We start from the raw sequence: 17374 nt of genomic DNA, 5'->3' as shown, positions 1-17374 counted from the left end.
AAGTCGGATCCCAAATGAGGTAGAAACACACCCACGTGAGGTCACACACAAAGAAGACACAAGGACGTGAGATCTAGGGACAAAGGGCAAACAACAATGGTCCACGAAGAGACAGATGACTCTCTATGTGGAATTCCTGGTGGAGATTCAGTGTGGGGTCAGAGTGGGTTATCTCTCTTTCTGCCCCACACACAGACTGGAAACACAGCCATGTATCAATGAGCGCCAACTAATAACAGCAGTATAGGGATGGTTACCAGGGCAACCACAGACAGACATCTGAGGCCACTTGACTCACCTGACTGACGGTTGCTGTATATCCGTGTTTTGTTTTGCGACCAGCTCAACAAGCATTGACTTCAGTGCCGTTTCTTTATCTGGTTTCTCTTGCTCCATAATATTTCCACCATTCTATCAGTGTCCTGTATGTCCCTCTCTCTATTTCCTCTCTTTCATTTCTCTTCTTTGAATTAATGAGTACTTGTACAGTGCCTTTTGGACTGGCTTGAGAGGCCCTGTCCCTGTAACCCTGCCCACAGACACACACACACACACACATTTCCATCCCCACAGCCCCGGGACCCTCACAACCTTTCGTCGCAGAAATAAATTGGGTTTATGAAGGAGAGGAGAGGAGAGGAAAGAAAAGAAACTAAAGAGGATGTGGAAGAAAAAATTAGTGCTACACCGAGGAAGGACAGTTGAAAGACCCAGGTTAGGTGTTGAGTGAACAAGCTACACGCTGAGGAAGTGAGGCAGGCAGTCTAATTAGCAGCCCCAAACTTTGTGACAGTAGCAGTAGGAAGCTTTGTTTGTTTGTGTGTGTGTGTGTGCGTGTGTCAGCACTGTTTCTGTTATTATGAACTATATTTGGAGTCTGGTTTAACCATGTGTAAAAGCTGTGTGCATTTTTCTTTATTAAAGATTATAGCTATCTGTGTGGTTATAGTATATGTATTGCTGCTACTGTTAAAATGAATTGTTAAAAGGTGGGTGGAGATGCCTCTTGCCTTCAATTTCAGCATTCAGTTTATGTCTTATTCAGTTTTAATTATTGTTATTATCTTGAGTAATTCGGTTTTTTCTCTAAAACTACTTTTGGCACAGAAATTACAAAATGCAATTGTGCATACGTTCACACAAAGGGGATCTGAATATCTTTGTTTATCTTTGTATAGTATTAATTCGAACTTGGTTTTCAGAAAAAGTGACAGCCCAACTTCACTCCAAAAGTGTAAAGTGATGCTTTTTTTGGGTTGCATTAATTCTTGCACAATTCACGTCAACATTCATGGATCATTTGTGTTTACTCACATTACCAAACACAACTGGTGACTAAAGTCAACAACCAAACAGCAACAGTGTGAGCAACAACACATTTTCAGACCTAACTTCTCATTTATATAAACTACTCAATGCTAGGTAGCGCCCTCTTAGGATGAGCACATAAAGCAACAGTGCTCCATTTCTGATGTAACAACGGGACCTAAGAATCTCGGTGATGATTGGCTTTTAGGAAGATTGTGTGATGCTAGTTGTTAACTCAAGTTCAAATATTTCAACTCCAGTAAGTGAAGCAAACTTCACATTCATTGTACTTGGGTGTGTGTCACTGTATTCCTGTGATGCTTCATCCCGCTTGACTGAAGTCAATTTCAAGCCTTCTCCGTTCCTTTTACGTCCTTAGTGTATCACTCTCTGGATGCGTTCTCATGCGCCGTCCTCCCATCGTGGGAGATGGGGTTTTAGTAGTACCCCATCTCTTAGTACACAGAGCATGAAGTCACATTCTGTCTATTGTTTCACTCCTTCCTCCTGTCCTCACTCTCTTCCTCTCTGTCTCCCTCTTTGACCATGACCTGATTAGACTCTCTGCAGACTAAACCATCTCACTGAACTAGATACAGTTACACACATGTACACACAAAGCCACATGGAGCGACCTGTTAATGGCCCAATGATTTTCCAGTTCATTATGACCCAAGCTTAATTGTCAACAGATATACAGTAGTTCTTGTAAACATTATTTAAGATGTAATAAACTTAAAACAGAGTCAATAAACAAGATAAATAAGACACAGAGATCATAATCAGCAAGAACAACAACTCTGTGTGGAAAACAAACTTATTTGATATTAGAGTCAATCAGTACATTTACATGACATGACAAAAACAATTACTGTGTTTGTCTGACGAAAAACCAGACCACAGTTCCCACCCCCTTGGCTTTCACCCAGAAATATTAGAAGAAGCTGGTACAGAGAGGAAAATTCTAAGAGAAAAAAGGCAAAATCCAGGTCGGTAAATTTTCTGGACTGACTATGAGTTTATGCACTTTCAGCTCAAGAACTTAATATTTTAAACTTTATGGCTGGTATGACTCAGAATGGCTCTTGACCTGCTACCAACTAGCTGCCAGCTGTCATGGAAACTGCCAAGGATTGACAAGCTGAAAGAGGACATCGCCATCGAGCATAGTGGAGACAGACACACTTCACTCAGTAAATTGATTCCCTGCTTGTGCTTGTACACCGCGACATGGACAGTAGTCCAATTAGACAACACACTTGAACTACAACCATAACTCGACTTAACTGTACAAGGAAATGTACTGAAGGTGTGATGGAAAACACCAGGACAAGAGAAATGCTCTTTTCTAAATTCCCCGCGTTGTTTACTTAGCAGTGGAAAATATGTGTTAAAGATGCTTTTCCTTGCTTCATCTTTCATTACCACACTCACAGGATGCAAACAAACCTGTTGGAAGTGAGAGCTACTAACCTGGATGTGCCAAATGTTTTGCAAAACCATCTGTGAAGAAAATGGTTTGGAAAATAAAAAATATAGTTGGCAGGTGATTGGATGAAACATCTGTGTATCACAATTGCAATTTGTTTTGCATTTTAAGAAATACAACAACATAAAATGACATAGAACATATGCTGAATGAATATGAATATCTATTTAAGACTAATTTACACAAAATATATGTCTTGTCTGTGTTTGTTCAAGTAGATATGAAATCGTATTTAAAAATCAGCACAAAATGTCTGTATACATTTTATGTGCTGACTGGGAGGTTTTTTTAATATTTAAGAATGTATTTTTTTGCAAATGTCAATGTTAAATAACACATCTATATTAACAAGTCAAAAATGATCAAAATGAACCAACTGACGATAATTTTGCAATAAATAACAGTTTTGTAATACGTTAAATGAATATCATCATGTTCAATGCTCCATTGCAGCCCTTCTTGCTGCAAAGCAAACAAGGTGATGGAAATGACATGGTGGAGCATGGAAACACGTCAGGCAACATCATTTGTGTTATGTTACAGTCAGGTGCTGATTGTATCGAATCCTGGTGCCATATTGACACGAGGTTTCTGTGCCCAACCCTACCAATGCAGAATATGTCAGATCACCAGATATCAGGGTGAATAATTAGCAGATATTTGGAGAATGCCTGATCTGTTCAGCATAAAGAAAAGCACACACCCCCCCTTCCTCTCCACAGTCTCTCACACACACTTACACATACTGAAGGGGAGCTTTAGCAGCTTGTATTCGCTCTCTGCTTCTCTAAGAGTGCTGCCCTAATTCTTCTTGACAAGGGCTGGAAGAGCCAAGAGAACATCTCAGTGCACACACACAATCCATTTTACACATAGACATGTGCAACAGAATACACATAAGTCATAGACAGCCAAACATCTGTGCCAGTGGCATTTTACCTTAATTGCCTTTGTCACTGCTTTCAGTGCAGTCTAGTCCACTCGCCTACAGTTTCCTCCATCAACACATTGCCACTAGCATACGTGTGGCTGTAACTGCTCAGTGCTGACTAAAGTCTCAGCTGCTTTACTCACAGAACGTGAGGGTGTGATAATGATCATAATAAAAAATTGGATCTCATATTCATGTGCAACAATGCAGGGAGATAAATGGGACCTGGCCAGATGTGACTCAAGTTGTCTAACGGTGTGTGTGTTTGTGTTTTAGGGATGGATTTTTCAAGCAATTAACAGGATTCTCAGTTGAATATTCAGGCTCCACAACACACACATATACTCCCAGCCCTGCAGGCCAAAGAGAGAGAGAAATTAATTATCTCTCTCCCTGTTTGTTTATTAGAAACAAGCAAAGCATTCAACGCAATATGCAAAAATACCTCACTCTTTCAGATACAGCAACGTGTGCTTTTTCACGAGGGAGAAAAAAAGAGTCAGTGTTCTGGCCAAACCTACAAGACAGACTACTGAGGAAAAAGTTTGACTCAAAGAAATCAAAAGACAACATCCTCGGTTTGTGGAAAGTAGAAGCTAACAAGATGCATTCAAAGAACCTAGTAAATGTAATCACATCGTTTTAAGCCCGTAGAAGTGGCTTCAAGATGCATTCAAGAAACTTCATTAATGTCATCACTTCATCAAACACACATGCAGACCACAAACCAAATACTTGCTGCTGCTGCTTTCACCTTGTGGTAATAAATGAATCACAAATTTTGGTTGTTATTCGAGTGGAAGGAATGATACATTTTCAGTTTTGTATCTTATTAATATAATAACGCATGGTTTCCTTTTCTAATCAAATGAATATGGAATATTCAAGCTCATCCCTTGTGTTTTGTGTGTACTGTTGGTTTGCGACGGTGTCCAAACATGTCTGTCTCTGTGAATGACTGTTACACACTGTCTGACAATGTGAGTGTGTAAGCACTAATGCGTGTGAGGCTACCGGAGGCGACAACGAGGCAAGAGGATAAGAGAGGGAGGAGGGAAGATGGAAGTATTTTTGCTTCTCCCTCTGACTCCCTTCATACAGTATTAAATTCCATATCTTGCCTTTCCTGCCTTATGTTTGTACTGTGGCCTATGGACCGCGTTATCAACAGGGTGCCACCACGTGTGTGAGAGGAATGGATGTTCGGGGGCTACTATATGAAAAACAGAGGGGAAGCCATGAGGGAGGAAGAATGTAAGCGGAGGCAGCATCTCTGGATGTAAAAAGGGCTGTGGCACTGATTTATTTTACGTCAAGGAATCTTACTTGTCAAATAGTCTAAATCTGTGCTTCAAAGGACAATATGAAAGCCTAGTGTATAGCATTGCTTCTCTCTTTTGTGAAGCAGCAGAGGAGAATTTACTCCAATAAAGTCTCTTTTCCCCCACACCTAAAATGCCAAAGCGTGAAACTGGGCTGGCAGAGTTTACAGAAGCTATTTTAATTTCTTTTATTGTGGCTCTATATCCCACAGGACACAATCTTCATTGGCTCGAAAACTAAATGTCACAGCATCAAATGTGACTGTATTTTATGCGTGTGTGTCTTGTGCTGGAAATGTCATCAGTTGTCTAAATGACGGGAGACGAAGTAGCATGACTATCGGAGTGTGAGCGCATGCATCAGTGTTTAAATGAGCAGTACGTGCAGCATGTGGGTGTACATGTCAGCTCATGTGCATTACTTCAGGTCAATTGCTCCCTCAGGCTTTCTGTTAGACATCGTGGCAGTTATTGATGAATTCATTTGCTATTAGAACTTCAGCACGTTTTGTGACGATACATTGATTGTAGCTTTTAAGGCCTGTTTGACCCAGAGGTCAAGCAGTCTCAGTCATTACTTATTCTCCACAAATGTACTAAAAATAACTCAGAAGAACCTCCACTCGACAGCCCTCAATAAATCACCTCTTACACTACACTCAATACTAAAGATAACATTGATTGATTCCATGTATGGCAGTTGCAAAATTATGACTAGCTCCGACTTTTATTGATTCATTTGTCTGCTTTAATAAACCGCTGTGAGATCCTGAACTGCCAGATGTTAATGATGTTCATTATTTTCATGCTTAGTATTACAAAAGTTTTTGTGCTGTTACATCTTGTTTGTTTTAAGTACAATTAGCTCAATACCATAGTGTTATTGAAGCTTCTTAACAGCATGCAGTAATCTGATATTTCTTGTACATACTTAAATAGAGATAATTATTGATAAATTGATACTGACTGGCTTTAAAATAACTATTCATCACTGGTGTTGTTGATCTCCATACTTAATAAAGTATGTAAGCCTGGCATATATTTCAGGGGCAACTTGGAGCCAAAGCCACATGTGACCTTCACCACTGTGTAATTGACAAAGGAATTTTTAGCTAAGGAATTCATCTGAAAAACAAAGCTAAACAATAATATAATATAGTAGACAAATACAGAAAGCAATAACTAGAATACAAAAGAAATACTTCTATAATCTCAAATAACTATAGCTGTAATGGACAATTGGGCTGTGGTGATAATATATAACGGTGTTGTCACAGTACACAAATACACAACTCCCCTACCACGCATACTTGAGTAGAAAACATGCCTGACTGACTCGGACTGTAATAATGACTAACTGAAGAACTGCAGGTGGGATGAGTCTGAAAGTGGAGAGGCTCTGTGAGCTCTGAAGGTTCTTTTGTGTTCGCTTTATTTGAACACATCCAGAAAATATGGGAAACATGCAGAATTACAAATTTTTCAGAGATAAAGGAGTTTATGCTGATGCTAAAGGTATTTGCATGTGTGTGTATTAACTGGCTATGGCTAAGGTCGGGGATAATACTGTTGATGCTATCAAAATAAATGGAAGTCAATGAGAGTCCTTAAAAGGATGGCTGCATGAACCGTGTGTGTGTCCTTGAATCCAGGTTTTATCACCTGCATTTTAAAATAACTCCACAGCTGTCTAACCTTGAGAGTAAGGCCAATAGGTACACCTTTTATCGTGCAGCTCACTATTTGGGCATGTAGGAGTAAAGTGGTACAGGAGTGATGTTGTGGTGGTTGTTGTTGTTGTGTGTGTGTGTGTTTGTGTAGCCCTTGACCTTTGCCAATGACTCCCACTACCTCTCCCTCGGATCTTTATCAATCCATTTTCTCACTGCAGCAGCAATACAGGTTGATGTATGGAGTCAAGGCATTGTATCCGCCTGTGGTTAGCGTGTGCATGTGTTTGTTCTCACAATGCATGTAGTGTAGAGCGCAAACACAAAAAACACGCAGCTCGCACACACCATGCACATACTGTCTGCTAGCTTACGTAGAAAAACCACCCGCAGTGAGCGAACAACAGAGTGAAGGAGGTCAATAGTAATTTCTTCAGAGCGCATAAATCTTTAGTGACCCAACGAGAAGCGCAAACCTGATTAAAGAGCAGCACTCTGGTCCCACGCACACACAAACACAGTAACTTTCACACATGCACACAAGCCGACAACACACTTAAAAACTGAGACGGTTTGAGACAGATACAACAATGGCATCAATTCGTGGTTTCTCAAAAAGGCTTTTTTTCAATATAGCTTTGTCTCACTGATTGCCAGCACCACTGTGTTGTCATCCAAAATCATTTGCACTCCCTGCTGTTTGGAACCACGTGTAAATAGACAGAAAGTTATCAGCCGTCGTGTCATTGCGCACACTCACACACATCCCTTTGTGATTTTGGCTGGCATTGAACCGGCGCACAGCAGGCAACCTTGTCTTCCCTTCTAAGTGATGGTTGTCAGCGGTGTCTTCAATAAGGCAGCCATTATGTGAGCTCTGCAGGACCAAAAAGGTCAACGCAATCACTTCCCATAGACGGAGTGGGAGTGAGCAACCTGAAAATAGATAGCAGCTTGGTCTTGACTTGTGATGTTAAAGGGTGGGGCTACAGGGTAAATGGTTCACCATAAACACTATGGCTGTGGGATGGTTTCTTTTACTGCTCCAAAAGAAAAACAGTGGGAGTGAGATTTAAAAAACTAACTGACTATATTATGCAAAATGTTTAATCAAGGATTGCGCTAATTTAAAAGGAAACTTTCTGTATGCCAATAACCTCTACCTACCTAACATGGGTGGCACCTATTACTTCAATATGGTGGCAGCGGCAAGCATTTTCTTAATGTGCAGCATGTGTGTTCGGAGAAGTGATGACATTTACATGGTTCCTTGATTACATCTCGTAGCTGCTCCTCTAAGCTCAACACAATGTAGACCCTGCAGAAGTGATGGCATTTCTCAGGGTCTGTGAATGCATCTCATTAGCTGCTGCTCCTCCTGCACAAAATGCTGTTAATCCTGCATTATTTTCACAAGCTTTCATACGGTAAAGTTTGTTGTTTGTTTCTTAAATGTGGAGAGTGATCGATAACTCTGGACGGATATTAATACAAGGTCTGACCGGGGTCGAAAAATCCCAGTGTCATATCATCAGGGTCAATGGTAGATCCCACTTTACTTTATCAAAAAATGTGATAATAAATACCTGCATCATGCAGTCAATGATGAGTAACAGCAACTTATAGAAATCACTGACTATAAACCAAGAATGGAAGCTCTATCATTCTTTCTTTGAGACCAATATTATGCAATGATAATTTCAGCAGTTTGTTGCAGTTTGAAATCCAAATTATTATTAGTAGTAGTATGAGTAGTAGTTAACTCTAATCTTTAATCTATATTGTCCAAAGTCCTACGTTTATCTAAACTAGATTTCCCACCATTCCTGGCTGTGGCCCAATAACCTGAACTCTGAAATGTCCTCCCTGTATCTGTAGCTGACCATGCTGATATTCCACCACATCATCCTAACACCGATAAATATTCAGAGCAAATAATAAGAAAATCTGTGGGGGGGAAAAGTTGATTTTTGGAACAAGCAATGGGTATCTGCAGTGAAGATGCTGTACATCACTTCACAATTCCTGAAAGGGTTTAACACTTCAAAACTAATTTATCTTAATTCTTCTCTAGAAATTAAATTTTTCAGAGTGGATTTGGTTCCATATAGGTCTAAAAAATTCACAGTGGGTCCTGTCAACACTATACTGTATATAAGCACCATCTCAAGGTCAGTTTGCTGTACCGTCATGCAGCCATTTCTTATAAGGTAGTAACAGCAGTGAGGGAGCAGTGAGATGGTCATTCCTTCTGGTCATGTAGTAAACTCCAGTCTTTTTGGAAACGCATTTTTCAGTGTTTGAGTGATTGAGATTTTATAACAAAGACAGAGGATATTTATTTAACATGGTATGGGCACCTGTACTGAGCTATCTCAAGCAGCAGGACTTTGGCAACTATGAGATTCACCGCTGTGCAAATGTATATTCCAGTTTTTGTGTACTTACTTTTTATTTATTTATTCCTTTTTTCTAACTCTTCCTATTGTGTCTGCCTTATTTACTGTGACCAAGGACTGCTATTTTAAACATAGATGTGCTATGTTCTGTGTCTGCTTTTCCTTTTTTCGATGATTTGGTTATATTTTATTCCAAAAAAAGCAGTAAAAGATATTTCAAAAACACAGTGTGGAACAATGCCAACACACAAACAAAGCAGACACTCACAGGGACGCATGGCTATAGAACACAAACACACAAACACAGAGAGAGGGACAGACTTCTCTGGGCGGACATTAGTAATTCAGGTGACAGAATGGCTGCAAAGGTGGCAGGAGCCAAAACTGCACACAGAACTGTATGCCAGTGACATCCAAATCAACATTTTTTTGTGCTTTAAAGTGACATATCTTGCTTGAAATGTCATCTAAATGCACATAAACAACCTAATAATATCAAAAGAGCTATTTTTCCAATATTCACATTGGATTTTAGAGGTTGCCATGCCCATGATTTAAGATTTTTGATCACTCATCACATATTCAGGGGAGTGTACTAAGTTGCATCTGACCAAGTGCTGTATGAGTCTGTCCATGCCCGCCCTATTGCGGGGATGAGCCTGTGTTTCTATACGGTTTCTCCCTCATTGGCGGCACCACCGTCATTGTGTATGAGTTCAAACATATATGGCCTCACATCAGAAAATTAATCATCATCCTCTGCATCACTCTTGGCTCCATCCTATCCAGGTCCACACGACAGATATCAGCAACGGAGGTGGCGAGAGGTCCTCTTAAACTAAGAGTGGGTCGTGTTCCATGTTTAGCTGTGTAATCATGCTGTGTCGAAGCTGTAATGTCCTGGAAACCTAACAGTAAATACATAAATATGCCGAAGTTACCATTTCAGGAGGACATTTACTGTTCACATTAGTAGCTTTGAAACTATGGCTGCGTTTTCAAGGACAGTTTTCTATGAGAATGGATTAGACATAAAATATGGATTTGGAGGAGGTCACACAGTTGGTAGCAGGAGATCAGATGCAAATGTGAAGGTTTGTTCCATGTGCTTGGGGTCATGCTGTGTTTAATACATTAATGCAACACCGGTGCTGAGGAACATCAGGAAACAGCAGTATGGGATGTTATTCCGGCTACGATTTGCTCTTTTACAGCTTTGAATGGTCGGTACAGTATGTTCCTGCAAACACATAGTGACCACCATGCTGCCAAATGAGTGTATTCAAAATTGTAGAGCAGGTTTTCCACTGGGAGTCAGAATACAAAAGGACCTCTTTAAACCCATAATGAGCATATGATGGCGTCATCTGCCAAGCACCAACAGATTCAAACAGTACAGTACACTGACTTGAGACTTTGTCCTCCGCTTAACTATGGACTATAACCACTGCAATGTGCAAATACGAAACAATCAATTTTGGGGGGGAAAAAACAATGAAGCAGCATAAAATAGTCACCCTGTTTATCTTACATAACAGTAAACTGATAAGACAAGAGATGCCTAAAGCTGCAGAACCAGTCATAGTTTGAGGTTGATTTGATGACATGCAGTGTTTTTAATGAATACATTTTTAAAGAATTTAATTTTTAAGGAACCCATTTGGATCACAGTAGTCGCATGTCACAGCCTTCAGGCTTAAAAAAACATGACCTTGTTTTCAAACGTGCCTTCCTTTACTTCTAAACCAGTCTTTCTTCTCATCAACTACATTTTTTCTTTTTTAGATGAAGCAGTCGTTACCTCGTTTGAACATTTTACAATCGTGCTACAGGTTGTACAGGTTGTTTGTTGGACACAGTCATGCAGGGTATTTTCATCCACATACAGCATGTTTTGGCAACAACAAATAATGGACAAAGATATATTTACTCCATATGTCTTTTTAAACTTCTCATGGATCCACAGCATAGAGCAGCCAGACTAGTAACAATAGTTTCATTGTTTGTTGACACTGCTGGGATGCATTACAAGAAACAGAGTGAGAAGGTAAGAGAAAGAGGAAAATGTGTCAGGTGTTCTAAAGGACACTGGGGGGAAAGAACCTTGGATCCAACTCAAAAACCCACTCCTTTTCTGATCTCTCCCATGTGAAACGGATTGTGTTATTTTGGACATTTCTATCAGGCTGGCAGGAAAAAGCCAAAGAAAAGGAAAGAAGCAATCCACCAAACGCACTCAAACACCTTTGTTGTTGACACATTAGCTCTCTTGATTGTTAGAGTGTGTGTGTGCGACAGCAGCAACAACAACACATTATACACAGAGGTATATTGTTCAGCTGGGAGCTCTTCAATCTTCCACCAAATAAATAAAAAAAATGAGTTCTGACTTCCAAAAGTAAAAGTGAAACATCAGATTAAAATGAAAAGGGCACATCGGAATTTCCCAGAGCCCAAGAAACGTCCAGGTGCTTTTTATGCTTTTGCCTGAGCGACAGTTCACTGACCAGGAAGTATGTAACGCTAATGTAAGGTGACAAAAAGGTTCACAGTTTCACCTTTAAGATGACGCAACCATCAAACATGTCTCAACTTTTGTTATCACTGGACTGATTGATTAATTGATCATTTCAACTGGACAGTGCAATATTTATTACAACAAACTGGTCTAAACATCGACACAGAGACGCAAATTGAATAGGGTTGAGCAATGAATCCTTTTCAAATTGAAATTAGTAAATCGCAAAGGCTGCTGTTTAATTGTTCTTTGGTTGATTGATTGATTCTATGACAATTACATTTTCTTTTAGATCTTTCCAATCAAAAATCTCAAACTAAGTTTGACTAACGTTGCATCACAAGTCATAATGTAAGCAAAACTGCAATTAGCCACACTGGTCAGCCCTAATGTGGAATATAAAAAAAACATGCAAAGCACTGTACATATACTGTATATGAATCAAGATACACATTTAATGCAAGGTTTGCTCAATGCCCAGCTCTCTGCACATGGAAAAAAATAGAATAATATCTCCAAGTAAACACACGGATTAAATAATTACAGCATCTGTAGTTCCAGTTACCCAGGAAACAATAGCATTCGGCCAACATCTGTTGCCAGACAAACTTTCTCAAAAAACATTATGGGACCTTCTAATCATGTCACTTGTTTGAAATATTAGATTGTGTGTGTGTGTGTGCACGTGCGTGTGCGTGAGTAAAACAAGTAACAGCCTGTGTGCAGGCTCGATCAATGACCATAATGGAATATTTGGACTTCAGGCCATTCACCACGGATTCCCTCGGCTCAAACACAGAGGTGGCAACGCATCAGGGAGTAATTTATTCTTCTGTGACTGAGTGCAAGGCTGGGAGCAGTTTGTGTGTACGATCATTCATATATGTAGCCCGACAGTATACAGTAGATGTGAACATACTTTTGTATGCTTTTGTGTGACACAGTAGGCCCGAGCGGGAAGTGCATTGATCCAAGTTGATACCACAGGCTCTCCCATCAGTCAGGAAAATGTCTATTCCTTACTGCTAGGGCCGGAGCTGAGCTTTTACTTCATAGCACCACAGCATTAACAGAATTAGCTTGAGACGCAGGCTGTCAATATTTCACAGGCGATTATATCCCTGCTGACTATACAGCAATTACACAAGGGGAGCTACTTGAAATGTGAGTATCTACTCAAAGGCTCTTTAGTTCCTTTTTGTTTTTCCCTCCTTCCAACAAGTAAGTGTCTTTAAAACAAGAGGCGATTATACATCATTTGTTGGCAAATTAACAGTTTTTTTTACATCTCAAAACCACAGTGCTCACTCAAGGACGCAAATTTGCATTAGAAATAACACAAATTAAGTCATTATTTCAGGATTCAGTGATAAACTGATAAACTGAGAAGACAAGAAATACCTCAATCAAAACAATACAAAAGACCTCGTTTGGTACATTGGGAAGCAGCGTGGGTTAATGGGAATTGTTGTCCTGTTGTCTTGTTTAGTTCCCCTGTACATTTGTGCTTTACATGGAAAGCTTAAGCAGCAGAACTTGCAGCAGAAATTCACACAATAAAAAAAGTCACACTGGCTAACTAATGATATCATTAATAGACAAAATAAAACAGTTCTTTAACCTGAAAAAAGAAAAACGGATTTATATAGATTTTAAGAGAGTTGGAAACATTTTGGTTGGACACTCCTCAACTTAATATCTAACATTAGTCTCATCTATTTGGTTATTTTAATACAGAAATGTTACATTGTGATATTATTATATCTTTACAACACTCACTGGACTTATGTACAGTACTGCGCAGAAGTCTTAGGCCACCATTAGATTTGTTGTTTTAGCAATGCTATAACGACAAGGACAATTAATTTTTTGTTGTTTAAAAAAAAAGAAAAAGAAAAATCAGAAATAAAAAAAAAAACATCCTCTACAGGTGTCAAGTATTTAGCGTGATCTACCCTTACACTTGAACAGTAACACAGCTCTGTTAATACTGAAGTGGAACCTTAATTAACATTACTGATAAATCCTGTGTTTGTCCTACTATTTCATTTAAAGAAATATCTGCTGTAAAAAGCATCTATTACGCCAGGTTTAATCAAGACATGCTGGAGCATTACATACACATGTTGCATGAGTTGCAACATGTGTATGTAATAACTCATTGACAGCTCGCTAATTTATAAGACCAGCTTTAAGTCGCATCACTTCATTCCAAACTCCAATGATCACAGAATTTGACAGACAACAGAGCTGGTGGTGCCTGACACCTTTGCAAAGTACTGTACATGTTCCCTCTCTCTTTAACATTATATCAATTGTAAAAGACAACCAGTCACGTATTATTCTACTTCTAATTCTTGAGCCGCTATTTCCTTGGTTAATTTTATTACTTTAACACCTCCCTTCACACACACACAGGGGAAACCTAAAAAAAGTAGTAACCATGGTGATACTGTACACTGCCCATTGTGTCCACTTAGATTTATTTATATATACATACAGTATATATATAATCACACAAAAGACATTCAAAAATGCATATACATTTCATACATACAGTGTCCACGCACACACCCAGCCGTAACCATGGCATTCCTGCTCTACCCCAGGTTGAAGGTGGGAGGGCAACCACCAAAACACACTCCCCCCTGGGGGCTGAGGAGATGGTGACTCAGACATTAGTAAACTCCACTGAACATGTTCATATTCCACCAGAAGATGAAATGAGCTCCCAGTTACTAAGGAGATGCCCCTGAAATCTTCTAGAAACTAGGTAACCTCAGCATCTAAAAGGGGCTATGCTAAGAAAAAGGAGGAGACCGCTTCTGTCCACACAGGGGAGTACATTTAAGTACACTTGGTAAAAAAAACCTGTCAATTTCATTAACTAATCGCTAATCGCCACCAACTGAGTCACTTTTCACAAAAAAAGCGAGTCACGATAGGGACTTTATTATTTAAATAATTAATAATAAGTCCCTATCATTTTACACACAGACAGAAATGATTTTATCAGTGCAGAAGAAGGCCCACAACGTTATCAATTGAGTGGCAACAACTCTCATCTTATCAGAACTTATCTGACATCTTAAATCTGGAGTTGCAGCACTGCTGATATCACCTAATGACAACTAATCCAACTAATCCAACTACCTTACTAATCTAACTAACCCTTTTCTAAATAAGATATTGCATTTTATAGCTAATACCGTCTTATGCAGTTTAAAATGCAACGATTGTTGTCAATAGCTATGGACACGACTACCTCACCAATGACCTTATTCTGAAAAAGATATTCAACTGTGTTTTGTTTACAGGAGTTGCTAAGACAATATTCAATTGTTGTTTCTGTTTACACGATAGAGGGATCAAGACTATTAAGATTATGTCCACTGCTGTGAAGACTCCAACAGGATGTTATAATAAGATCCCATATTTCTTATTCTCAGTACGGCCTTATTCAGGTGAAAACAGTCAGAAAATGATGGTTTTAGTGGTAATATTAGTCAAAATATGTACAGTATATGTATAAATCTTAATCAGATTAAAATGTGCTTCTTATTGGAGTCTTCTCTAAACTTTGTAATGTGTAAACAAGAATGTGAAAGTGTTCTTTCAGCAACTGATTCAGAGTCATAATGTGAATGTTATGAATAATGGCTGATCAACCCTCCGTCTGACCTCAACATTTCGTTGTTCAATACCAGTTGTTGTATAATGACAATAAAGATGCTTTCCTTTCCTTCCTAGATTATTGTGGACCACGTGAATGTCGTCACTTGACAGTGCAGTCTCAGGGGTGTGTAGCTTGTGTTGTTTGAGAGACATCATTTCCAAAAATTGGTTGCATATTGGTTACTAAATGGTTAGCTAAATTGGTTACTAAAATGTATAAGTGCCATTTGTCAAGGTAAATGCATCACTGATTTTGCTTGAGGTTTTTTTGTGTTTTTCACAGAGGCCATTTAACATTTAACAGCATTCCCTTCCAGAAGGCTCCTGGAGCATAGAACATGCAGCTCATCATGTGTAACCAGTCTGGCAGAAGTACGACACATTTCTCTCCTTACCTCATGTATACAGAGGGGAAGACCCCCTTCAAAGAGGGTTAAATACACCCCAACCCTCTCCCCAGCCTCTCCAGTCAGTTTCCATCAAGTCACACTCGTATCCTAGCACACTGCGACTTCCCGTTACACTTTCTCCGCATTTGATATGTTTAACACAGCAACATGGTGGCATCTTTTACCACAGAACAACACCATCAACATGAACAAAAGCAGCGACGAAACTTTGAAGTACTGCAATGGCAACACAGTTTTGCTAATGTTTTCAAACCATAACACATTGAAGACTAAAACTTGAATATGGAATTAATGTTAAAAAATGAAAATGCATTATTAATGTGTGTTCCCATCCACATTCAACATATTTTGCTGCTAAGATGGGCATTTTCTTTATAGCACTAAATATCACTTCTTCTAAGGACATCATTTGGGACACTTGTCATGTAGGGACAGTAGGGAACTTCATGAGGGCACCCTTTTCGATTGGAAGGGCACCCACAGAAAACAGAGTAGAAAGAGCATTTTATAGGGCACTACATCCCGTTTCTCCACTAGAAAGACACTCCTTTAGAACATTTTCATTTATATTTTGCATTAGATAGCACATATGAATGACACTTCTTCATGTTTCTACAACTACAGAGGGGCGTAACAATTAATTCACCCCACCCCCGTGCACGCCACTGTCCAGCAACTAGCTTAAATCAGACACGTTTATCGTTATTTAAAATAATGATAGGAATATCAAAATAAAAATTGTAATATTGCAATAAATAACACTATTTTTTTTTTGGCATCTGCTGGTCTCTCGGTAACTAAAATGTGACGTTTGGTGTATAAAAATGTGACATCGCTGACGGCGCTGTGAGAGTTGTAAGTCCGTACGTGCACACTCAAAGTAAACAAACTTAGACGTTAGTAAAGTACAGTTCACTTGCGTTAACGGCTCGCTCTGTGTTCTGTTTTGTTTGCTCTCCAATACAACCCGTAAACACAACAGAGTAAGAAAAAGGAAGACACGTTGTCTTACCTGCAGGACACCGTGATTTCAACTTTGGTGGCAGGAATAGACGCGTTGAGCGGGTCGAAGTCACCTATCGACGCCATGTTTAAAAAACTGTTGTTCATCCTGTCAAAACAGAGAGTGAGGGGGGAACAAATAATGCTTTTTCCCTTCAGCTGTGTAGTCCAAAGGTTTTTATACGAGCGACGAGGCAGGAGGAGCAGCGGCAGGGGAGGAGGAAACTGTGTGTGTGTGAGTGAGTGTGTGAGTGAGTGTGTGAGAGCGCCTCCTCGACGAGAAGTAGAGCAGAGGTGTCAGAGGGGGAGAGAGAGACATAGAGAGAAAGAGAAAGAGAGAGAGAGCTTGGGAGATGTGATGTCACTAATATTTCTCCTCCAGTGTGTGTGTGTGTTTCCCGTCCTCTCTTTCTTTACAGTCTTTCTTTATGCTTCCGTTTCCCTGTCTTTTATTTTTCACTTCGGCTGAATTCTTTTCACTAAAATCACTGCTTCAGATTTTTTTGAATCATGCCGAAAAAATGCGTGAATTTGACATGAAAGGTCACGTGTGTGTCTCACGTATTACTCATGTTGCGGGGACCTAACCCTGTCACATGATGGGCATATGTTTTCCTTATGGGGATTAAAAAAAAAATTTAATTGACATT

At 39.5% G+C, this 17374-nt stretch overlaps 1 protein-coding gene across 1 annotated transcript in view; it reads right to left on the bottom strand.

The window, feature by feature from the left end:
• LOC122766660 (copine-8) overlaps positions 1 to 16980 on the bottom strand; it is a 76144-nt gene extending 59164 nt beyond the window's left edge. The window contains exon 1 of the mRNA XM_044021699.1: positions 16735 to 16980. Coding sequence (XP_043877634.1) covers positions 16735 to 16832 — 98 coding nt within the window. The 5' untranslated portion in view covers positions 16833 to 16980. The remainder of the gene's footprint in view (positions 1 to 16734) is intronic.
• Positions 16981 to 17374: the final 394 nt, after the last annotated feature.

This window comes from Solea senegalensis, linkage group LG3 (genome assembly GCF_019176455.1).
Source record: "Solea senegalensis isolate Sse05_10M linkage group LG3, IFAPA_SoseM_1, whole genome shotgun sequence".
Taxonomy (NCBI): Eukaryota; Metazoa; Chordata; class Actinopteri; order Pleuronectiformes; family Soleidae; genus Solea; species Solea senegalensis.
Note: the sequence above shows the minus strand (reverse complement) of the source record. Positions and strands in the feature narration are given on the sequence as shown.